Source organism: Fulmarus glacialis, unplaced genomic scaffold (genome assembly GCF_000690835.1).
Source record: "Fulmarus glacialis isolate BGI_N327 unplaced genomic scaffold, ASM69083v1 scaffold7979, whole genome shotgun sequence".
NCBI classification, from domain to species: Eukaryota; Metazoa; Chordata; class Aves; order Procellariiformes; family Procellariidae; genus Fulmarus; species Fulmarus glacialis.
This window is the reverse complement of record NW_009235137.1, coordinates 72,374-98,208: the sequence shown is the minus strand read 5'-3', so window position 1 is coordinate 98,208 and position 25,835 is coordinate 72,374. Positions and strand designations below refer to the sequence as shown.

General features: G+C 35.5%; 1 protein-coding gene across 1 annotated transcript; it reads left to right on the top strand.

Annotated features, from left to right (window-relative positions):
* Positions 1-48: 48 nt before the first annotated feature.
* On the top strand, positions 49-24,870 carry SLK (STE20-like kinase; the record flags this gene model as incomplete). Its single annotated transcript, XM_009585899.1, has 18 exons — positions 49-213; positions 2,595-2,643; positions 3,391-3,540; positions 6,120-6,192; positions 6,410-6,604; positions 7,298-7,379; positions 8,377-8,505; positions 10,501-11,925; positions 13,298-13,428; positions 13,713-13,836; positions 14,107-14,286; positions 16,036-16,128; positions 19,446-19,575; positions 19,821-19,945; positions 20,927-21,115; positions 22,295-22,420; positions 23,995-24,108; positions 24,724-24,870. Coding segments are annotated over 18 exons (3,627 nt in total), but the record flags the coding sequence as incomplete, so codon positions are not given.
* Positions 24,871-25,835: the final 965 nt, after the last annotated feature.

The window sequence follows — 25,835 nt, the reverse complement described above, 5'->3', positions numbered from 1 at the left end:
GTGTATATATATATATAAAAAATGTTTGCTGTGACCTTTCTTTTATAGGCTCAGAACAAAGAAACGAAAGTACTGGCTGCTGCAAAGGTGATTGATACTAAATCAGAAGAAGAACTTGAAGATTACATGGTTGAGATTGATATTTTAGCATCCTGTGATCATGCTAATATTGTTAAGCTCCTAGATGCGTTCTACTATGAAAACAATCTGTGGGTAGGTATTTTTTCCTCTCTAAATGCTTTTACTTATTTCAAGAGAGTATTGAAATTACTTTTTTTTTCCTTGGCTTTATTAAAAGATCATTTGTCAATCACATTTTTTCTGGGTTGTCACTATTGTGATAACTATTCAGTTTCAAAACTAATTTGTAAATTGTGAGTATGACTTTTAGGAAATTTTCACTGTAAAATTGAGCTACACTGAGTCATTTGGTCAGGAGTTTGAATCTAAAATTTGGAAATTAGCAGTTCATTTTGGTGTATGGAGAGAGTTCTTAGTCAGTGCTTATTTGTAACAGCAGGACTCAGATTTTAATTACATTAGCACAATTTAGAGTGAGATTCAGAATCTGCAGCTGAAAAATAAATAATATGCTGAAAAGGTCAGCCTGTGAAGTATGTGTTTTAGATACGACTGAATTCATTGGTACTTCCAGGAAGGACAGTTTACCAGGACTTGAACCATAATTAATTTACTTAAAATCCAGATACTTGTACATAGAAGTATAGTGGGCATACATATGGCTGTACGTCACTCTTCTGCTATATCCTGTGCACTGAATAGCTTTAGCTGTGAAAATACTTTTTTTTTTTCTCATAGGTGATCCAATGCAATATTTATAAGTGCTTTTGGAATCGTACAAAGAATACATGTTTTTTTAAAAAGAGTTTATAATTAAAAAAGAACCTAAAACAAGTAAAAGAAAATTTCCTTGGAGTCTTACAAATATGCTTTATCCTTTAAGCATGAAAACAATGGAAGTGTAATACCATGTTTCCTGATGTAGATTTATTTTTATAAGCTTTGTGAAAACTTCGTGTGATCTGAATGCAGAGTAAAATGATATTTTATAAAACAGTGGAGTAGTGAAAAAATTTCCATGCATAGAGGTCAGCATGAAAGCAAGTATGCATAAAGGCAGAATATGAAACTGAGTGGATAGGCTTCACTGGCAGAATAAAGATAGAAGAGGAGTAAATAGTTTGAAAATAAAATTGTAGATGTATAGTTACGGTGAAATGCAGAGGCATGAAGGCAGCAGAGAGAAGGCTATAATGATGCGGTAAGTAAACAGAATTTAGTGGAGGAAAAAAAGAAAAGAATGATAGTTGGACATACAATATGTTTTTGCTTCCCAGTTTTAGAAACATAATTTCTTTACCAAAGAGGCCTTTGTCAGATTGTCAGATGAAACAGCAAATTTTAGAGAAAGAAATTCTTTATTTACAATTTCCCACACTTAACTTACTTGGCAGTAGGTACGCAGAGGCATGTAAATGGAATAATGGTTTAAAGGATTTACAAAGAGCTGCATTATATAATATGTTGTTAGTACCATTGTTGTGAGGATTAATTACAATAGTAATTTGAAGTAATGTGTAACATAAGTGGTATATATATAAGTGTTATGGTCTAAGTTCTAATTTGAGGTTTCCTCTTTTATGGGCAATTATATTCTGATTTTAAAAGTATTCTAAAGGAAAAAATTCAGGTATTATTTCCCAGAATATTGACTGTTAGGATTCTGACAAGGAAATACTTGTTAGCTGTCAGACTGAAAATTATAATTTAATGTTTAAAGTTCAAGTTAAAGAAGAAAAACACATAAGGAAGGGTGGGGTGTCAGTCTTGGGTGATCTTTCCTCTTTCTTGCCCTCCTCATTCCCTTTCTGTACCCTCTTTCTCCTTTGTGTATCTTCTTTCTGTCCTACATGTCAGCATAGTTTGTGCCCCAAAATAGTTGCAGTTTATTTTTGTTTCAAATGGAAACTGAGAGCTGGAGATGGAGTTGTTCTAGTATTATTAGACTCTGGGATAAAAGCCTTGATGTATTGTAGGCATGAATGAAAATGCAGGAAAATGCATGTAAACATCTGAATTTACTCATTTTCTGTAAGTTTTAAGAGTATTTTTCAGTATTTTCATCTCATCTGAAACAATAGAGGAGATAACATCTGCTACTGGAAAATCATGTAGCTCTTATACTTGGACTTTTCAGTCAGAGAGATTATGCTATAGAAGTACAGTTTAATAATCGAGAAATGAGTTTGCAGGGATTATGTAAATCACATAACAACGAATCAGATTCAAGCTGACTGTTTTATTATGTTTTATAAGTTTTATTATGCAATTTTATCTTTCGTTTAAAACTTTTGTCTGAGGATCTCCAAGAATTTTTCAAATAATTTGCTTGAGCATTACAGCCCTACTTTTAGCTGGATAACAGTACCAGTATTTTGCAGAGGTTAGTGAAATAATTTGTCAAGGCCAAGTAGTCTGAAACTCATGTCTCCTAATAATGCTCCCTTAATCAATGGTTCAGTTTAGCGGAACTATTTAATTTGTAATTTGTGTATTCCTTTTTTTATATACAGATCCTGATCGAATTTTGTGCAGGTGGAGCAGTAGATGCAGTAATGTTGGGTAAATAAGTTGTTTCAAATAATAAACTTAAGATCTTAAAATTACAATATATATATATATTAAGACTTGTTTCACATGTTTTGAAATGCAAATATTTACGTAATTACTGTGCTATATGTGTTGAATGTTGGGGTTTTTTAATTAGCATTTACACCTATATCTATGGACATTATAACTTCTTAAGTGAGATTAGTTTTCTCTCATTTTTAAAGTGTTTATTTACTTTTCAAAACACATTTTTGTCCTGATCCTTTAAGTGACTGTGATGAGTTGTTCTCACACGCTCATGGAGCCCTCTGTTATAACATAATCTATATGAGCCATTTTCAGGATCTCATTCTTCCCCTGCCATCTTCCAAATTACATAGTGATAATTTTTTATCAATCTTAAAGTTAGCTTTTTCTGTGCTTATTCCGCAAATTAGGTGAATGCTAATACCAGTAAGTAAAGGATCTAGTCTTTAACATCTCGGTGTACCATACAAAAGAACTAATCTCTAAACTGTAGCTTTTTCACAGTTCAGATAGGTAGGTATACATAGTTCATAATTAAGAGGGTTTTGGGTGCAAAGGATGAAATTTTTACTGAAAGGAGCAAATATTTTAATATAGAAGTTTTTCTGACATACGATGTTCAGAATCTGTCAGATTAATTGATTTTCACATACACCTCTAATACTGATTGCTATGAACACGTAACATAAAATGCAAAAATGTTGTGTTTATTTCTGTCTCTTTCTCTTGTAGAACTTGAAAGGCCATTAACCGAGCCACAGATCAAAGTGGTGTGCAGACAGACACTGGAAGCATTGAACTACTTGCATGAAAATAAGATCATCCACAGAGATCTAAAAGCTGGCAATATTCTTTTCACGTTAGATGGAGACATTAAACTAGGTAAGCATGTTGCATATAAAAGTCTTTCCCAGAACTTTGCCTGGTTTTATAATTGTATTTGCCTTAGACTGTAGTTTGACAGGGTTCAATATTTCTCTGTTTAAATATAAATCTAACAATGAGAGTTTTTTTAGATGCAAGTGGTTTGCTACTAAGAAGAAAAAAAAAGAAAAAAACCCCAAGCTTGAGTAAATGTCCTAACTGTACTTGGCACATCTTTCAGACTTCAAAATCGGCAGGGGTCGGAGTCGTATCAATATCTGTACCAAGCTGCCTAAAGTCAGAGACAGGTCCTACTGCTTCTTAGTATAATGTTCTTGAGTATACTTACCTTTACTATGGTAACATCAGAACTTCCCTTTGAAGTTGTTAGTTTAGAAAATGAACATCCTTCACAGTCACCAAAAACCAGTACCTACTACTGTTGTCTCTTCCATTACTGAGAGAGAGAGAAGTAATAATCTTAATTACTCAACTTAGTTTTTCCATGCCTTTTTTCCATGCCTTGTTCATTGCACTGAAATTAAGGTAGAACAGTCTGGAAGAAGCTTACTATTGTTGATTCCTGGGGTTTTTTATCTGAATTTAAGCAGTCATCCACATTTTTCCTCTCATGTGGTAGGGAATCGATCAGGATTCCTCCATGAAGAACTGACAAAGGACTAATGGTAATGAATAGCATCCCTTCATTCAGCCAGGAAAAGATAGGAATTGTCTGGATCCACTCTGTTAGGGCATCATCGGGGCAAATGTGTATAAGCTGGCAGCTGTTGCAGTGGCTCTACCAATGTCATAGTTCCATGACATAGCAGCTTGCGTTCAGGTTTCGAAAACTTCTCTCCTCGTGATGTGTGTGATTAGTTGTATTTCTTTGGATGCAAGTTACACAGAGGGTAAAGGAGAATCAGAAGATCACCACAGTGAACTGGGGCTCTAAATTCCCAGCCTTGCTACAGATGTTCCTTTTAAATGTAAGCAAGACGTGTCCAAATTCACAAATATATCTACTACCTAACTCGTATTGATAGCAGTGTCTTTGCCAGGTATAGTTCATCATCTCTATTAAGAACGTGAGAATATTTAAGAACCTGCTTTGCTACATTGATCAGTTAAGTGTATCTGTGCTTTTTGCATTGACTCCCTTGGACAAGATTATTACTTGTACATATAACACTTGCATGTGCCTTTCTTTTCATCCGCAAAGTACGGGTAACTTTACTGTTTTGGCTTTTCTTGGAAGCCTGAAGATTTAGTAATGGACTCAGTCTCATAGGCCTTATAAATGCAATAGAACCATTATCTTAGTTTTTTAGTACTACTGTAAAAGAAATCACAGATCATAGCAAGAGTCTCATGGTCAGAGAGAGAATCATTTGTTTCTGTTCGTTTTATTTACCTTACATGACCTGGAACTATTTTAAGATTTTGTCAAGCTTAGCTGATATACAGCACTGTGCAGGCTGTCAAGATACTACTTCACAGTTCAGACCACAGGGAGATTTCTTCCACACATATATTTAGTGATGTATTCAGGTTTGCTAATCAAGATTTCTAAAAAAAAAGATTTAATTTAGTTTTGAAAAGTTTACAGCATCCCTTGAAAGAGCATTTTACACCTTTTAAACTATTTGTATTTTGATTCTGGTACACACAGAATGGGTAATTCCTTGTTTTACAGATATGTGAATGGCAAATAAATTTCCTTTATTGCATTTTATTTGTATAAGGATTTGAGTTTTATTATTTCAGTATTTGTAGTCCTCAAGATTTCAGATTTTGCATTTGAACAAATAGCTCTCCTAGTCCTTATTGGTTTTTCCACAGAGAAAAATTAGGCTTCTCAAGTGTTGAGCCCATCAAGTAATTTTGTACAGATTAGAGACGGCAACATATGGCAATTTTCTCCCTTTGCTCTAATCTCTAGATCTTCATTAAGAAAGTTACATCTATAATAAGCATATACACTTATTTAAATGTCGTCTTTTTTTTCTAAGTGAGAAATGTAGTGCTTTGTAGACAAGTAATATTAATTGCAAAGATAAAGATGGTTTTTGGTTGGATCTTACATCAAAGGTGCATATGCAAGCTTTCAGATATTTAATATACAGTGAAAAGTTACGTGGAAAGAAACTCATAAGATAAAGGGAAAATGTAGCTTTATGAGAATTTGAATCCTGAAATTAAAAATTGAATGAGTTGCTGAATTAATGAAAGAGCTAATGCCATGTCTGAGGAATACAGCCTTCATAGGCTAAAGAAATTGTTTTCTAATTAAAGTAATTTAGCGCACTTATTCCTACAGTAAATACATGCATCGCTCTTGTCCCACAGAACTCAACAGTAGCATTACTTTTTTTTGGCAATGGAGAATAATGTGTATTCAGTAACTTCTATTAGAAATGCTGTAGAACCTTGGCACTCAGTCATCAAGATACAAATATTTTTATCTCACTTTGAAGTTTTAATACTGCAGAATGTTTGCTCTGGAACATATAACATTTTAAAAGACAGTTGTAAAATATAGAAATATAATTTGTTTTCTACCACCCAGTTAATAGCATTTTACTGTTTGCTTTAAGCGGATTTTGGAGTATCAGCTAAAAACACAAGAACAATACAAAGAAGAGATTCTTTTATTGGTACACCATATTGGTAAGTGCACTGTTTTGCTGACTTTTTAGTATGAACTAGTATCTTATTATTACCTTTGTTGTTAATATTACATGCTTGATATAATATCATGTAAATATATTAAGTGAGAGTAGAATGTGCTTTTTAAAATACTTCAGTGAATTTATCTATTTAGAACCTTTTTCAGAACAGATAAGAGTGCATTTTCTAATCTGATACTTCATTATTCTCTTTGCAGGATGGCTCCAGAAGTAGTAATGTGCGAGACCTCTAAAGACAGGCCTTACGATTACAAGGCTGATATTTGGTCTCTTGGCATTACTTTAATAGAAATGGCTCAAATAGAGCCACCTCATCATGAATTAAATCCAATGCGAGTGCTTCTGAAAATAGCAAAATCTGATCCGCCTACATTAGCACAGCCTTCAAAATGGTTAGTATTTTATTTACAACTTTCCCACCCCAGTTTGTAGATTTTGAGTATGAGGCATGCCAAGTTGTGTATTTGCTAAACTTACATTCATGGGCATAGACCTGTTGAACTTTATCGGACTAGCTTTATGCATAAAGTCAGGTACATATTCTATATATGTACGTTTGTACATGTATACATACATATATATAGCTCCTAATACAATTGGGACTATGGTTTTCTTGTCGTAGTTCTGTGTAGAAGCTTTTATACTGAAATAATTTGCAGATTTTGCATTAAAATGTATGCAAAATAGCTTTTTACAAATGCAATAAAAGATCTGAAGACCATCCGAAAAAGAAAATCGGGTGAAAGGAGACTAAAGTGTTTTTATACTAAGAAAACGTTTTAAAAAGCTGTTATCTATTTGGTCATTTTAATATCTTTGTGTGATTCAGTTAGTGATATAGCAGATGTGGTGTATTATAAATCCAGAGCAAAAAGTAAACTCTTCTATAAATGGACAAACGTTTTAAAGATTGTATTTGTGCCACATTGGTCTTTGCATTCCTGTACTATCTTTGTGTTTTCCTAAATCAATAGAAGGACCTGGAGTGCAGTGTAGATGCATGTGAAAGCAAAAGAATATTTCACTATACACTAGTCTGATGTCAAAACAAAATAAGAACCACTACATGTTTGCTTTTTGTGTAGGTCATCAGATTTTAAAGATTTCCTGAAGAAATGTTTGGAAAAGAATGTAGATGCAAGGTGGAGTGCAACTCAACTTCTACAGGTAGGAAGACTTAATGATTCAGAACTATTGTTTAAAAGGCAAGCATATTTTGTATTTTTTAAAAGCAGAGCAGTATTATAGTAACTATTTAAGTAATAATTTCAAATGAAGCGTTCATACACAATCTGTTTTTTAGACTGTTGCATTGATCCTTATTTGGTAAAATCTGATTATGATACCAAGTGCAGATCAAATTCTTTGTTTACATATTTTGATGTAATATAACTAACTACTTTGCATAAGTATTTATACTTTGATACTTATAATGGATGAAGGAGATATTTACATAAGTAGTCAATTGCTGACAGGTGTTTTAAAAGCTTTAGTGCTCAGCCTTCCTCTGTAATGCTGTCACTGCAGAATAGCTAAACAGGAGTAGATGTGACTAGGTACATTTGATTCCGTTTAACGTCAGCACACATTTACTTTATCCAGAATACTTCCGGCATATGTTGAATAGATTTAAGCAGCAGGGCCAAGCAGAGAAAGAAGATTCAGACAGTGGGAGAAGAACAGGTAGCTGTTTCCTCTTAAAGAAAAATGTAGAATTCTATGTTCTTGTTAGGAAAAGTTGTTTTAAAGGCAAAGCAGATTTTTTCTAGAAAGAATATTTCTAGATAAAGTTTATCAGGAAATAATTTAACTGTGGAACTGAAAAGAAATGAAACTTGTTTCCAGGAAAAATAACCTTTTAAAAAATCTTTCTACTTCTATTCTTTGGATTGTGAATCAGGTCAGTATAAATGAATTATTCGTATTTTTAGCAAGTTTGTTAGACTACTTATACAGTATATTTGAATACAAATGTTTTGAATTTAAAACTTCTGCAGAAAAAGAATGCATTAGGACAGTTATGATTAATGTTAACTGTGAATCTTCAAGTTTGAGAGACCAAAGTAACATTTCTCTGAAGTTATATTTCTTTCAAGTTATGATTTTCCCACTGTATACGATGAAGTCAGCATTTAATATTGTGCTTATTTTTTATTTTCACAAGCATCCATTTGTTACTGTTACTTCCAATAAACCAATAAGAGAATTGATTGCAGAAGCTAAGGCTGAAGTTACAGAAGAAGTTGAAGATGGTAAAGATGAGGATGAAGAAGAAGAAACAGAAAATTCTCTGGTCAGTTTAAAATTTACTTTTTTAAATATACAACTAGTTTCAATCACCAGTTTCCTATGGAGAACTCAGTTTCTGATGTACTACTCAACTTTTGAATCAAGTCTTCTAAGAATAACGACATAAACATGCTGTAACCTTATTACAAAATAAGTAGTCAACATTTTTAAAATTAGCATGTTCTTAAACTCCTTAAGAACTAATAATAAAGAATATTATCTAATAAAGAATATTCATTTATTTTTACATGTATATGTAATATAGAATTTTAAAAATCAGATACTGATTTTTATATAAATGGTTTTAAGTCAAAATAACTCGATGAATGAGTAAACATATATTTGTATTCCATAAGATGCTTAAAACATTAAGGAAGGTATGTGACCATTATGCTATAAACTAAGTTTGTGATTTTACAACATGGCTGTCAAAGGAAAAAACAAAAGCAAAAACTGCCATATTTTACCAAGACAGGATTGTATTTATGAATATATTTCTAAAGATGCTTAAGAATCTTACAATGCAAATTCAGTTTCTCAAAGGGCAAAGCTGTGAAGTTCAATGATATAGTAGTAGGTTGCAGAGTATACAGGTAGCATGCTTTCAGACAACTGGCTCAAGCGCTATAAACATGGACGGTGACCAGTACCACTAGTAGCTGCCATTACCAGCAATGGTAAAGAAGCCAAATGCATGTGCACAAGAAGCATGCCTCCATTTCCTTGCCCCTCACCACGCTAGTCACTTTCCCTGTCCACCCCAGCGGATCTCCAAGTGTGCATTTCCGCCAACTGCCTCCAGGACTTATTCTCTATCTCCTAAGGCATCACCCACCACCTCCCTCCACTGATTAGCTGCTAAGCTATCAGTCCCCAAGAGGGTTGGAGTGAAGTCCACCCTGTGACTCAATTAAGCATCTCGACACAAGCAGAAGTTTAGGAAACTGTGAGGTAGATGCATTTACATTATTTACTTGTAGTTTAAAAAACTGCTTGGAGATCAACACTAAGCTTCTAGAACAATTACGTGAAGAAATCTTTTGAATGCACTTTTGATTTAGGAGGAGTTGTTTTCTGTATCCTTAGGAAAACCTTAGGAAAAAAGGTAGGAAATGCGCGATCAAACCCTGCTTGTTACAATAGCTAACCTAGTATGTTCCCAATGGCAAATCAGAAGCCTGATCTGCAAATTACAGGGTTCTAACAGTAAATATAGACTCAGAGATATCGTAATCACTTTGAAGAGTGAAAGGGCAATTATGGTTAAAATGATACTTTATTAGTATATTCTTTTGTATGTCTATATGTAATCTGATAACATTCATTCCTATTCCAGCAGCAGCAATTTCTACAGTTATGTAACTGTTCCTATTCTAGCTCCGTATCACCACTTAATCACATCTGCTGGAGCTTTCCACCATTTTAATGGAGTTTCACAGTGATTAAAAAACAGACCAAAAAATTTTCAGGCATTTTTAGCAAAGAACACAAGGAAAGATATTCTTTTTGATGAAGCAGAAGGTGGTCTTAATATTGCATTTTATCAGTGCTGCACTAACTAAAGCTGCACAGCTTCTTCCTATCCAAACTGGCACAAAGACATGCGTCTTTCAAATCCAACTGTAGCCAGGACTACCAGGGAACTGACCTAATAAAAAAAAAAAAAAAAAAAAGAGCAGCATGATTGAAAAAGGCTCTTGAAGATTCTGTTAAGCATGAGGCAGAGGGCTAACCGGGATCCCTTTCCTTCAATCACAGTATATTTTATTAAATTATGAGAGATAGAAGAGGGTTTTTGTGAAACTGTTCTGTTCAGAGCCTGTCTGCAATTCATACGCTTGTTCTGGGGTAATACCAAATGAAGTACTCTGAGATCATCAAATTCATATAACTCTGCCTGTAAATACAATATTCATCTCTATTCAGGTATTCTTCAATAGAACTATGCTTTAATTAAGTTAGAAAATTATTGAATCTTTTTCTTCCTTTAATTTTTTAGCAGTTACCTGCAGACAAGCGTGCATCCTCTGATCTTAGTATTGCCAGCTCTGAAGAGGATAAACTTTCACAGAATGCCTCTGTTCTGGAATCTCTTTCTGAGAAAACAGAAAGTAATGCAGTTGAGGACAAAGCCAGCACTATATTTCCAGATAACAAAACAGCTGGAGATGAATCTGAGAACATTAAATTTAGGAAAACAGCTGATAACATATGCGATACTACTGTTGGTGATAAGAAAGTGCAGAATGGTTCTGTGCCAACGGGTGAAGATGAGCAAGGCAAAATAATGCCAGCTGAAAAGAATACAGAAAGCCTGGAAAAACCACATGAAGATTCGGAACCCCAGAAAGGAGGGAAAGAACTTGATGTGGTAACAAAATCAGAAATAAAGGATGAACCCAACCTAAAAATAGAGAAAGAAAATGACATGGGAAATGAACAGACAGAAGATAATAAACTGAAAATAGTACCTACAACTGAAAATAGTGTAGAAACTGAAGAAGCCATTTCTAAGGAAACTGGTGAAAAAGAAGAGGAGGAGAACAGAACAGATCTCTCAGAAAGTAAGGAAGAAAAGGTCCCTGCAGAAAATCCTACAGAGCAAAAGAAAGATAAAGATGAAGGTCAGAAAGAGGCAATAATAGACACCACTACAGAAACTCTACCTAATGCTGCAGGTAAAGTGGCTGATGAAGAAAAGGAACTAATAAAGCATGGAATTGGCAACATTAAGGAGATAGGTGGTATTGCTGAAACACAGATCAGTGATGGGGATAAAATGCCTGAGACAGAGGATAAGCCAGTGGAAAGTCAGGCTAAGCAGGTCCATGAGATAATCAGCTCTGAAGAAACTCTATCGGAAAGCCAAGATAAAGCGATCAAAGTAGACAAGAAACTGGCAGAAAGTGAAAATGAGGATATTTGTAATATAAGCAGCATGGAGGAAATGGAGATCAAAGACTCTGGAAAAGACAACGTAGACCAGAAGGCAATACAGAGCAAGCCTGAGGATACTTCTAGTAAAGTGGTGGATAAACTGACTGATACAGACCAAAATTCAGAAGAGCGCAGACCTGAGAATATCCAGGAAAACAATATTCAGATAGACAAAGAACATTCGGAAGTTACTTCTGATGAAGTAATGAAGAATAAGCTTCAAGATATTGTCAATGAACAAGCTGATGACTCTGAAGTCACTCCAGTCCCCAGTATTAGTATTAGCACTGAAGAAAACGATGAGAAACTCAAAACAGATAATCAAGACAATACTGAAACTTTACAGCAACTAGAATCAGAGAATTTGAAGGAAAATGATGCAGATTCAGGCACTGGTTCTACAGCTGATAACAGCAGCATTGATTTGAACTTGTCAATTTCTAGTTTCCTTAGTAAAAACAAAGAGACAGGATCAATATCTTTACAGGTAAGTATAAGCAATCATATATTTTTATATAAAATCCTATGTAATGTATTTTTTATAAAATCCTATAAAATTATCTCCAACTTTGACCTTTGCAACAAAGAAAATTATTGAGTGAGAAACTAGTACGACAGTGTGGAATATAACACTTTGTAGAAACCAAAGTATTCTAAATTGCGCACTCTAATGATGTCTGGATTTTGTGTCGTTGTGCAGCAAAGCTAGAAACTAACGAGCTGCTAATTATTTTCTTATTTTATTGCATAATTGTATTTTTAAAATACAGACTAGCATATAACAGGAAGTCTACTAATATTAAAGGTGAAGATTTGTGAATGGTTGTAGTTCAGAGCTGATATTCAAGAAGACTAGTTCCATGTCTTACTCTGCACAGAATCACTGTTTAACAGGACAAATCTCTTATAACATCTAATCTTATATTGAATTCCTGTCACTTCTATCTTCTGTCTCTCTGTTTAGATTTAGAAATTCTAAGGCAGCCAGTCTCTTAGATTTGTTTATTCCGAACACTGTACTCCTATGGTTACACTGTATCGATGCAGTTATGTCAGTATGAATGAGTTTATTCAGAGGAAGCACATTCCAGATGATGAACTTTATTTATATCTTTATACTAAGATGATTATAGCCATAATAGGATAGTAACTGTGTAACCACGGGTTTGAAGGAAAAAAACAACCCCCAAAAACAAACAAAAAAGCCTAAACAAAAATCATAACTTGGCATAGCTGTGCTAAGCATGACTTCAAGGTGTTTGCAGTAGCCCTAACACAATGGAGACACAGTTTCAGCTGGCGTCTCTCTTCTCTTGTAATGAAACAATAGCAGCTCTGAGAAGTGAGATTTCTCCAGTTCTGTCGGCAAGATCATCATATGATTTTTGACTTATATATATTAATAAAAAAAATAAACTTGCTTGTTTAATTTATTTCCAAAGCAGAAGTAAGTAGGTAAGTAAATTGTTGTTCTGTTTCAGTACTGTTTTTCAGAATTAAATATCTTTTTTGGTGTCTGGGAAAATTATGGTCAAAAGCAAACAGTAATTGCAACTGTCTTCAGCTCTTGAAAATAAAACTGCATCAGTTCTGTTCAGGGTTTATCAAGATTTTTTTTTTTCTTCTGGCAATTTAGATGATCAATAATTACTTTTTTCCTTTGCTGACTAGAGAAAGTTTCAGTACATTAGAATTTTCCAAATTCTCACTTGATTAGCAAGGTACCTGATAAGCGAGAACAACTCCGGATTACTATACAGTAGGCCTTCACAGAAATATTTGAAGTAATTTAATATTAAGAAAAAAGGGGAAAAGGGATATAACGTAAGTACAGAATAACTTACCAAAGCTTTATTCAGGAAACTAGAAGACAGAAGAAAACTTTGAAGAAAACTCGGAAGTTTGTTGTTGATGGAGTAGAAGTGAGTGTAACCACATCAAAAATAGTTACTGAAAATGACTCGAAAAGTGAAGAAATGCGATTTCTACGGTAAGTTTTTTTAAAAGTAAAGGTTAGCAGCTTTTAAAAGAAGTTAGTAGCTAATTATTTCTCTCTTTGAATAAAAGGAGGGGGCTAATGATCTTATTTCTGTAATACTTGAGGATTAACTTCAGTTATTTTGTTAGTAGAAAGGAATGTTAAGTGTTTCTTAATAAGACAATCAATTCAAAACTAGTTTTACTGGACCTAAGTTGTAGATGCTTTTTTCATTTTTTGTAATTTTCCACTTTTTTGTTTTCCCATCAATATTAAGTGTTCTTCTTCATTATTAGGCGTCAAGAGCTAAGAGAGCTAAGACTTCTTCAGAAAGAGGAGCAGAGAGCCCAACAGCAGCTCAGTAATAAGCTTTTGCAACAGCGAGAACAGATGTACAGACGTTTTGAACAGGAGATGACAGTGAGTTTCTCGATTTTGGTGCTCTTGAAATATGACATCTCGATGGAGTAGGCAGAATACTACTAGCAGCAATAAGGTGTTTCCTTTTATGATGGCAATAGCTTAGTTTTCATTCTTGTTAATAAATGGCAATATTTTCCATTGTTGCCCAGCTTGTATGCTAGAACTCGCCAGCCAGAACAGTTCATCATGGCCATCCTCTGCTGTGATACAGCACTTCACTGAACAGAATTTAGTGTTCTAAAAAAAGATGCCAAACTATTTTTACAGAGTAAAAAGCGACAGTATGATCAAGAAATAGAAAATCTAGAAAAACAGCAGAAACAGACAATAGAGCGCTTGGAGCAGGAACACACAAATCGTTTACGAGATGAAGCAAAACGCATCAAAGCAGAACAGGAGAAAGAATTGTCCAAATTCCAGAACATGCTGAAGAACAAAAAAAAAGAGGTAAGAGACGATGATAATATAGAAAATAAGGAGCATGGGCATAGCAAACAGTTAAGATTAGGTCTCCCAGAAGCCTTGTCAACCTCATGTGCTGTACTGAGTTATGGAAGGGTTACTAGCATTCAGTATTATTTCTTTTGTTTTAGTGCCTAAAGTGAAGTACAAACAGCTAACAGCAAGATTTAGCTATTGACTTAATCTAGAAAACATCACCAAGTTAGAAGACTTTTGTTTTTCACAGAATCTTTAATAAAATATTTTCTCTCAAGTATTGAATCAAGAAAAAGTATTTCCTTAAAGATTGTGAAAAAAATTTGAGATTTCTACTTTAAACAAATCCAGCTATAGCTACTTAGTGAATACTTATCAAATTAGAATTTCGAAGAAAAGAATATGGTCTTGATTACTACTGAGAACCACTTAAATTACAGAGATTTTTTTTGAGTAATTTGTTAGATTTTTATTGAATGTGTGCTGCTGCTGTTTAGAATTTTTCTAATAGTTACTAGACTCACAGAGATTTCTTTAGAAATCAGTACTGCCCATGCTTTTGCATAGAATGATCCTGTAGTGCGAAAGTGCATTAAAAAAACCTAAGTTGTATTCAGTTTGAACCATATGCTCATATGTAAATAACAATTTTTCTTCTTTTGCGGTACCTCTTGCATTTTTGAGTCTCTCTCTATTTACTGGTGATTGGGTCCTACATGGGAAAGCGGGAAGAATTTTACATATTGCTCTGAGCTAAAAGCAGTTCTTTCGTGGAAACAGGAATAGCATGTGGTGATTTGGACACTGTTTTCTGATGATGCTTCCACTATTAAACAAACAGGCATTTGTTTTTGGGTGCATAGTTTTGTATTTAAAGCTTAAGAAGGCGATTTACAGTTTGAAGGAAAATGCAGCTGGTGCTCTAAAGCTACCCATGCTATATTGGAGTGTGCAAAGTTACATTTTTATAATTCTTAAAAATAAATAAAACACATCAGCAAATTAACGGATTAATAGTCAGTTGATTTAGCCAGGCTATATTTGGAATCTTTCTACTAATCTAGTCTAATTCACCTTGGACTGAAACACATTCCATTCTAGCATACCTATCATGAAAAGTTTCTTGAAAACATACTTAGTTATTGGTGGTTTTTGCTTTTAAATTCGTTGGAACCAAACACTTACAATCAATTAATATTTTATTTGCTTGTGTGATTATTTTAAAGACATAACCTGTGTAGATGTCATTTATGGTTGGAGACACTAATAATGGCATCTTACAAATTCATGTTTGAGACAGTGTCAGAAATAGCTGGTTTTCAGTGGAAGTTATTTTAAACTTCTAGCCATTTTTCACAGCTTTACCATGAGGTAAACATACTCTGTAGTCCTTTTGCCATAGTGCTTCAAGAAAATACCACTTTTGCAGGTGGTGGTTTTCTTAATTATTGACTATTCTAGCTGCTGCATGAAAACGCAAGCAAGAGTGCCATTTCTGAGAGCACTGGGCAGCATTTACATGCAAAAAGAGGCTGGCATATACCTCCTTTCTGCGCTGCGTTGGCATACATAAAGCATGTATTGTTCCTTCTCTTTACATTAAGCTCTTTTCACTGAACTAACATCCCTGCCACTGAAGTAATGCATGCTTCCCAGTACCTCTAGTGCTTGACCTGCATGTCCTATGTTCACAGTACTGCTTGCTGTGGAGAAAGTGTGTTCTTTTCGCCACCTTCTGCATGCTTATATACACTGTAGGTTTTATGTGAAGTGGAGAAAGCACCAAAAGAGCTGAGAAAAGAGCTCATGAAACGCAAGAAAGAGGAGCTTGCACAAAGCCAGCATGCTCAGGTAACAACGGCAGCTTCAAGCTACTAAAATACAAAAGGCAGCAGTATTCACGCAGCTTGATGATTTCACTTCTTGTTGTTGTTGAGTGAATATGGAACTTAACTCAAACTAACCCTACGTCCTGCTCTCTTTCTTCAAGTACTCCCATATCACATCCCATAGAGTATACTGTGTAGAAATGTAAGAGCAGCAATTTCCAGGTTTGTGCTGTTAAGCATAATATTTTGTGTGCTATACTGAAAAAGAATGGTATTTTTCTACGGCAAGCTTATTTACAGTGCTTTTACAAGTGGTAAGTACCCCATAGCTCCATCAAATTTTAAAGGTTACAGTCAGAAGTAAGTTTTGAGCAATATAAGCACAGGGGAGGAAAATATATATAATATGTAAGCATGAGGCATCTTGTTCATAGAAGCAGAACAGATTAGGTAAAATGAAGTTATTTAAATGTCAAAGTGTGGGTGTATAGAAACTTTACATGACATCATCTGTAATTTCACGCCTTCAGACTTGCTGCTTTTATATGACCCAGCTAGAAAGGCGGCTAGTATTTTAGAAAAATATTGGCTTTGTGATGGCCACAGCTTGTACAGAGTGAGTTTGCACCACAACATAGCAGGTTTGGATTGAGTAACTTAAAGATTAAATGTTTATGTGAGTGACCTAGTAGAAAATAATAGCAACTTTATTTGACTACGTGTTTAATTCAAGAAGGGATTTCCCAGGATAGAATGTGATTGAGTTGCAGTGCTCTCCCCATATCAAGGATATGTGTCTCTGAACTTTGTAAGGAAACAATTAAAAACCTAAATTTTCATAGTGTTTGTAGTGATTTAGTTTGTTTCCTTTGCTGGTTTCAATTTGTTGAAGTAAGAGAGGTGAAAGAGACACTTTTAAAGGTAAAATATCCTTACTTAGAATGATAACTACTAGACAAGGTGTAGATGTTTGGTTTAAGAATATCTAGAACTTCTGTCAGTGACTACTGTTGTGTGATTAGGCTTGACATTTTAAATGTATATTACTAACATACAGCAGATCTCATTTCTTCTTTTTTTTTAAGAACAGAAATATATTTCATTATATTCTGACATAGGAAGTACATTGTGTCCCACAGGGTGTTGCTCAGGTTATGATTCAGTCTTTTCAGTTGTCTTCATGTACACTTTTCAACGCACAAATGCAGGATGTAAGTCTTAATGCAAAACAACAAAAGTTTTATTTCCCTAATTTTCCAGATGTGTGTTTTCTCTTCTCCTTCTGCTCATATGTGCTGATCAATGTCACGGATGTCTCCAAACTAGTTAGCACAAATTTATGTAATTATGCACTATTCGTAGGAAAAAGATCAAAGTTACAGTAGTTATTAACTCTGGGCAAGACACTGAAGTTTCACACAAATGCAATATAATACTATTCTCTGGTGTTTTTTATTTGTTCAGCACATGTGAGAAACAATGTGTGACTTCTATGCTGTGTGTGCAGTGAAACCATGTATTTTAAAGATACCTGAGTTTATTTTAAGATGCTTACTGGGCAAAACCAAGTGCTAATTTTAAAAAGGTGGACTGCCTTGCATTGTCTGCCTTTTAACCATCCAACATGTTTTTTAGTAAAATCTGTGACCTTTATTATATGTGATACTTTAGTAGATATGGGAAGTGGAAAGGCCAGAGTGTTTTCTGAGATTGCCTGGTTTATGTTACAGTGCTAGCAATTATAAAACTTAAGACTTAGCCATGTAGAGAGAGCAGCAATGGTATTTAAATGATTGAGTAAAGCTCGAGCGTAATTGCTTTTTGACCATGACTACACTAGAACAGCTTTCCCCCCGCTCCCTCCAAATAAAAAAATTCCTGGCAAATTAAATACCATGCTATTTATGTGTCTGCACCCTCAGAATAATAAACTTGTAGTTCTCGTATCCTTTTCATCTAGAAAGGGAAACAGAACAGTTTTTCATCAGTCCATGTATTTGATTAGGTATGTCTGACTTAATTTACAGACGTGGCCTTCCAGTTCTTTTCGTACCCTCACTGTCAGAACTTTGCACCAACTTACTCTACCTCTGGTTTTCTGTTATCTGTCTAAGTGTAACTCTGCTGTGCACAGGGAGAGGTGAAAGCCTCATCTATTAATAACTTTCTGTGAAGATGAAAACCAAGATTCTCCTGGTCATAATAAAAAGTACTTTTAATGAACATTTAATTCCATATGTTGCTGACAACTCTTTTAGCAAGTAGCATAGGTTCAGTAAAAAAAAAATAAATACATAGCTCAGGAGACCCTTCCACTGGTCATCTGTAGCCCAGTATTGTGTTCCTGCCTCATCCCGTCTCCCTTCCAATAGACCATCTTTAATGTTGCTTTGTTATGTATAACAGCAAATGCTTCAGCTGCCCACCTTGGCTCTGATAGGACACTGCTGTCATCCTTTCTTTTGACCTTTATATCATGGTAGAAACATCTGCTTTAATTTCTTGTTCTTAAAGAGTGTGTGTGTGCATGCTTGCATGCTTGTAGATGTGCTTGCTTGGGTTTTTTTTCATAGTTGCAAAAAAGAAAGGCAACAGTATGGTTTTGGGGCATGGGAGGGGGATTCTTACTACTGCCTGCTTCTCATGATGTGATGCAACAGAGTGATACACCCTGGATAATGGGAAGATGCAGGTAATGTGGGGACTGCATGAGGCAGATGGCAAATCGCTTTGCGAGAAGCCAACTCAGCTCTGGTGTGACAAGCTTACAAGTCCTGCAGAATGCAGTTCCTGCAAAAGCCATTGGGTGTCTTCATAGCAGTCTTGCAGAACTCCCAACCTCAATATCTTTGCGTTCATGACAAGATGAACCACTCGAGATTGAGACACAAATCTGAAACCCAACTGTGTAAATAAATAGGCTTTAACTGATCATCCAAAGCAAAATAACCGTACATACTTTGATTTTCTTACATCCGTGAATAATTAACCCTTGATATGATGAGATCATTTATATTGAGTACTTGTCTTTGCTAGCTTTGAACCTGCAGCTTGTTTTGAGGAGAGACAAGAGATGGAATGAATTGCAGATTGCTGGCTAGTTTGTTGCCTTTGGTCTTATTTCTGAAGGTATTATTTAAACATTAAATATTCTCTTACCTACTCTCTACATAGAAAATACAAGAGATGCATAATTTTATAGCCAAGGCATGTTAGCTCAAATTTTCGTAGATGTATTTGTTTTCATATATAGCTAATGCTGAGAGAACTGGGAGTTTCATTAAAATGTAATGTGGTTAGAAGAACACAATTTAATTTACTTCTATTGTTTTTTACCAGGAGCAGGAATTTGTGCAGAAGCAGCAACAAGAACTGGATGCACACCTGAAGAAAATTATTCAGCAGCAGAAGACAGAACTAGCCACTATTGAACGAGATTGCCTCAACAACAAACAGCAGCTCATGAGAGGTATCCAGCATCAGACTCTCTCTTTAAAACAGACATTTGAGTTGTATTTTAATAAAACAATAGTCTGCCTTAAATTTATAAAATAAAAGACCTTCATGACTAATCTAGAACTGCAATAAAAACATTTGCTATGGAATAGCGTAGTTCTTAAAATGCACTTGTAAGCCACTTCTAAACATACACTAGCAGGTAGATTAGAAAGTATTGTATTGTACTTTCTGAACCAGCCTTCCTCTTTTTTGCAGCTCGCGAAGCTGCAATCTGGGAGCTGGAAGAGCGACATCTACAAGAGAAACACCAGCTCCTCAAACAGCAACTCAAAGATCAGTACTTCATGCAGAGACACCAGCTGCTTAAGAGGCATGAAAAAGTTAGTGTTGACTTTGACACTTTCTTTTGTGTATTATAATATCCGTTTTTTGATCAAGCAGTCTTATGATCTTTACTGGTAGCTGTTTGCTTGCACAGGAAAGACTCACACGGGTATTTTGAAGCTGTATATGTTCTGTTGAATAAAAAAATCTTAATCGTCTTACTTTAATAACTTAGTAGTATGGTGAAGTATAATTGGTCATATTTTTCCCTTTTGATTCTTAAAAAAAAAAAAACCCAACCACAACATCAACCTTTTTCTATTAAAAATACCAAATTCTGCTTACACACAAAAACCAGTTTTGGCTTGTGTTTAAATAAATCTACTCATTAGTAAATCATCCTGGAATTAAATGAGCAGAATGAACTGGATTAGCTTTTGGGCAAGTAGCTGACAACTGTCTCTTTGTAGCTAAATCCTGTAAAAGCCCAGAAGACAACACTTATTTTCCACAGGGCATTTTGTTTTTTATAGAATACGCTAAACAGAATAGTTCAATTTTCGAAAATGTAAACCCAATAGAGAGATATTACAGGATCTCCTTGGTGATTGGAGCACGAGCAGCCTCCACTGAAGGCTTGTTCCTGTATGGTTTGGTTTATCCCCATAATGGCTGTTGCTTTCACCAGCTTTTGCAAGAAACTGACCCTTCACAACAGCAGTAGTGGAAGTTCAGTTCCACAGAAGTTTCTCCCTTTGAGTAACATAGACTTTTTAAAATGCAGTTAAGGAGTTAAATAACCACTGGTAAAATCTATGCGTTTTCATATTCATGAGAGAATTTCATCTGGGTTGGGCATGATCCAGAGCTGTCGGGAATAAGTGGAAGACCCCTTCCTCCCCATTGATGTCACTAGGGCTGGGACTGGTTTCTGCTAAAAGAAGCTGACTCAAACAGCATGCTTATTGATGAAATGAGATGCAAATATTCTAACATAATAGTTACTCTGTAACATTTCCATATGGTTAACATTTTAGGAAACAGAACAAATGCAGAGATATAATCAACGCCTTATCGAGGAGTTAAAGAACAAGCAAACTCAGGAAAGAGCGAGACTGCCTAAAATCCAGCGAAGTGAAGCAAAGACTCGAATGGCTATGTTTAAGAAAAGTTTAAGAATCAATTCATTAGCCTCTCCAGACCAAGATCGTGAAAAAATTAAGCAGGTAATTAATAAAAACAGTTTGAATAGTGTAAATGCTTAATGTGATGTAAATGTGAGGATGGGATAGAATGCACTCTCAGCAAGTTCACAGATGGTACAAAACTGGGTTGATGGACTGGATGAGGTCAGAGGGAGTCATCCTTCCCCTCTGGACTGGTGAGACACATCTGGAGTGCTGGGTCCAATCATGGACTCCCCGGTACAAGACAGACATGGATTTACTGGAGCGAGTCCCACGAAGGGCCTTGAAGATGACTGAGGGACCAGTGGGTCTGTTTATAGGAGGAGAGGCTGAATACCTGGGACACTGGAGAAGAGAAGGCTCAGGAGGATCTTATCCATGTGTATAAGTACCCAGCGGGAGGGAATAAAGAAGGTGGAGCCAGACTCTTCTCAGTGGTGCCCAGTGACAGGATGAGAGACAGTGGGCACAACTCAAATGCAGAAAAACCAATTTAAACGTAAGAAAACTTTCTTAGTGTGAGGATGGTCAGACACTGGAACAGGTTGCCCGGAGAGGTTGTGAAGATACTCAGAAACCAACTGGACACAGTCCTGCGCAACCTGCTCTAGTTGACCCTGCTTTGAGTAAGGGGGTTGATCTTAGCAGGTCCCTTCCAACCTCAAGCGTTCAGTGATTCTGTGAAGTATTTCTAAGAATATTTGATTTTTGTGAGGTTTTGAGCTAAAACTGTAGGTATTCACTTATTCTTCAGAAGGGAATGTTGTGAAGAGGTTTAGAGATTTCCTTTGTACTGATGCACAAAAGTCCCAGATCATGGTTTCATATAGTGAGCACTGGAAGGGTGGAAAATCTGGAAAATACCGTCTCCTGTAGCTGTATAACACCAACCTTAACCGACACTTGTAGCAACACTGCTGTGTCACTTGGCTTCAGAGGCAGATAATTTCAGGAGTCTGGAAGTGAAATGTGCTGTGTTCTAAGGAAAAATTAGAGTGCAGAGAGAGAAATGGAATGACAGACAAAACTGTGAGGGCATCCCTTTTGTAAGAATTTTAAAAAAGAGAATAAAGAAAATACGGTTATTGTTTAAACCTTTTAAAACCATTCTTTTCAATTATGCTGTTATGTATTCATTGTTACATACAGTTTTTTGACTCATGTAGACTGATGTATCTAGAGGCACAATATAAATCATCTTTTTATTTTTAATTTTAGTTTGCTGTTCAGGAAGAAAAGAGACAGAAGAATGAGAGGCTGGCTCAGCATCAGAAACATGAAAACCAAATGCGGGACCTTCAGTTGCAGTGTGAAGCAAACATCAGAGAACTGCATCAGTTACAGGTTAAAAATAGATGATATCAAATGAACATTCAGTGGGAAGACTCAGGTTAATAACAGACGCAGGCAAAGCAGAAGCATCTTTTTCTTCATTTTTACTGATTGGGTGTAGTTGTTTTTTTTTTAACTTAGCTTTCAAAGGCCTGCAGCGTACTGCTTAACCAGATTCATATGCTTACATCAGTTAATGAGAAATCACTTTACATGCAAGAAGAGCATGAACCAGAAGCAGATGATCACTTCCAGAATATCTATCAAGTTCCCAGCGCTATTTTCTGTAGGCAACATTTCCTTTTAATCTGATTTTGCTGAAACGTCATTAATCAGAACAGAGGTAGGCAGCACCAGGCATTACCCACAAGACGTTTGTAGCAATACATGGAATTAGGTGGTTTTTATAAAGTGCAGGCTGCCGTGTGTACTTGAGCTTCTGGAATGTACTTGGAAGGAATTCTCTTCTTGTGATAAGGAACTCCATTTTGTCCTTTTTGGTATGCATTTTGTAAAAGTTGCTGCTGTATACCAGAGGCCAGATCTCCTTTTCCACTAAGTCTGCTTTTCCCTGTTTCAGGGACACAGGGGAGTTTTAAAGCATTAAATGATCACCTGCTGATAACCTTTGCATAGAGAAATCTTCCAATGACCAATGAAGCTAATTCTACTCTATTCACTTTCTTACGTCCTGCGAAAACAGTCCCTGACTATGCCACTAATACGGCTCAGTAAATCCCCAAGTACCGTGGGAGTTTCAGCTCAAGTAAAATTGAGCAGATTAGGGTTACCCTGAGCTTCTCCGAGAAAAATTGGCCCCTGGCTGCACTCAGGTCTAGCCAAGTGCTTGTCATTTTTGTTCCTGTGTTTTTGTACTCTGCTTCAGACCCGGCTGGGACTAGAACCCTAGAAACAAGAACATAGGGTTTAGAGACTGCCATTGCCAACTACTCTTAAAAATCAAAGATTTGATGTAGCCAAATACTTAATTTTTTTTCTTACCATGCTTCAAAAGTCCTCTGAAAGTTAGGCATTTGCAGGTGTACCTTACTGAGAGGAATGTGCAGCTGATGTGTCATTTGATTGGCCTTTTCCTTTTTATAGGGCACTTCTGAGGCTGCTTCTGCAAGCACATTTCTCTTCTCTAAGTCCCATTTGTTAGTCTCAGCTCCTTGGCACCAAGAGTTGAAATATTTCGAAAAAGTTACCTCCTCTTTAATGTAATTGTTTTTAATTAATTGTACAAACTGTCTTTAGAAAGCAAAGCAGAAATGCTGTATGACCTTGAAAAGCATTATTAAGCAGTGAAACACAGTTTTGAGTAATGCTGTCAGCTGCTGCCTTAATGATACTCAATAGTATATTTCGATTTGCCAAGTATTTCTTATCTCAATTGCTTCTGATGGAAAGATCAGCTTTTGATAATGCAGCCTCATAACGTACTTTTATCTTGTAATTATTCACGTCACTATTTACACAGAATAAGCTAATTAAAAAGAATTAGGACAACATATGTCACTGTACAAATGTTGAGTTGCCTAATCTGAATTAGTTTTACATAAGGATTATCTTTATCTTGTTTTAAGAATGAAAAATGCCATCTACTGGTTGAGCACGAGACTCAGAAGCTAAAAGAGTTAGATGAAGAACACAGCCAGGAACTGAAGGAATGGAGGGAGAAATTGAGACCAAGAAAAAAGGTAAATCGGAGCAGTTTATGAATCAGATAATAATCAAGAGTTGCATCTAGCAAATACAGACAATATAAAAAGTATCGCAGAGGAGGAGAATCAAGCTACTGTACAAAACTGCTATAGTTCCCTGAATAATAAAAATAAAACATGATAAAAAAAAATGTGCAAAAGCTGAGAAAGGGCATGTGCAACAAAAAAGGCTTGCATGTTAGCAGCCTCTTACTGTGTTCCCTCTTGCAGTGCATGTGTGCATACTTGCATATAAAACTTCTCAACTGGAGGTAAATCTGGTTTTAGGAATATATTTCAGAAGCCAGTAGGTTACTACAAAAACTGAGTGCTAAATAACAGCTAGAGGGTGATGGAGGTTGTTTTTCGTTTTTATATTTTATTTTAAAATAGAAGGTACTAGATTTTCACACAGTTCAGAGAGTATCCTACAGGCAGATGATGTTCTGAGCTTGCTGTGTCTTGGTTCTCTTGCAATTTCATAATTGCTAGATGACTTTTTTTTGTGATGCTGTGTGAAGTTACGGTGTTGTATCAGACAATGTGTCACCAGTATAATAGGTTTCCTGTACTTTGCCTTGTAATCCTATGACAATCTGATTTTGGTTTTAGACGCTGGAAGAAGAATTTGCCAGAAAACTGCAGGAACAGGAAGTTTTCTTTAAAATGACTGGAGAATCCGAATGCCTTAACCCTTCAACACAAAGCCGGATTTCCAAATTCTATCCAATCCCCAGCCTTCACTCCACTGGGTCGTAACTCTGGGAACTGCTGTAGGTTTTTTCATATTTGGAATTCTCCATCCTCATCACCTAACCTGACTTAATCTGCGGTGTACATCAAAGGACCTAGCGCTTTTTGTTTTCAGTGGAGACAATCAGTGTCACGATCGGTTTCTTCTCAGAATGGAAGAAAAGAAAAAAGGTGTTGGTGTATAATGGTAATGTTATGTCCTTCAGATGTTTCAAGAATAAGTGGGGTTTTTATCTCAGTCTCAAAAACTCTGTTATCTATGGTTTTGACTTTAAGCTTAAAATATTAATTATACTCTTTCTGATCACAAAAAATGGTTTCTCACGTGAACATTTAAACAATGTAATATTAGTTCTGCTACTGTGTTTTTAAGTGTCTGATTTCTCCACCAGAGAATTCCACAACTGAAACTGCTGTGAGAGGTTTAAAATGTTACAATGTTGAGCAGTGTCTTCATAGCAAGGACTGAAACTAATTACTCAGAACATGCCAATAATCAGAAAAATAAACCCTTATGTTTAAACACGATTGGTAAAAGCAAAAGCCTTTGCAACTTCTTTCAAAAGAAACCTCTGGCATAAATTAAACTGAGCTGATCTCCATGACATATTTTGTCCATTAGTTCCATAATGAAATGGGGTGCTAGTTAAATTAATACAGTGCCTGAAACACTTAGATATGCTAATCCTGGCAACAGGACAGTGTTTTGTCGTTTAAAAAAACAAAACTCCTTAGCATTGTTGTTACTGTACAAAACAGAAGACTTCTTGCTGCTACTGCCATTTTTGTTGTAAATCCTCACCCTAAAATATTTTGCACTAAAATATGTAAAGGTGAAAGAAATGCTAACTTTAAAATGCACAGTTTATTATTTTCCTTAGCTATTACAGGTGGTTAGTTCTACAGATTGAAAAACTGTAGAATGTATTTTTTAGAAAGCGGTGTGCAAAGTGCACGTGGTTTCTCTAACT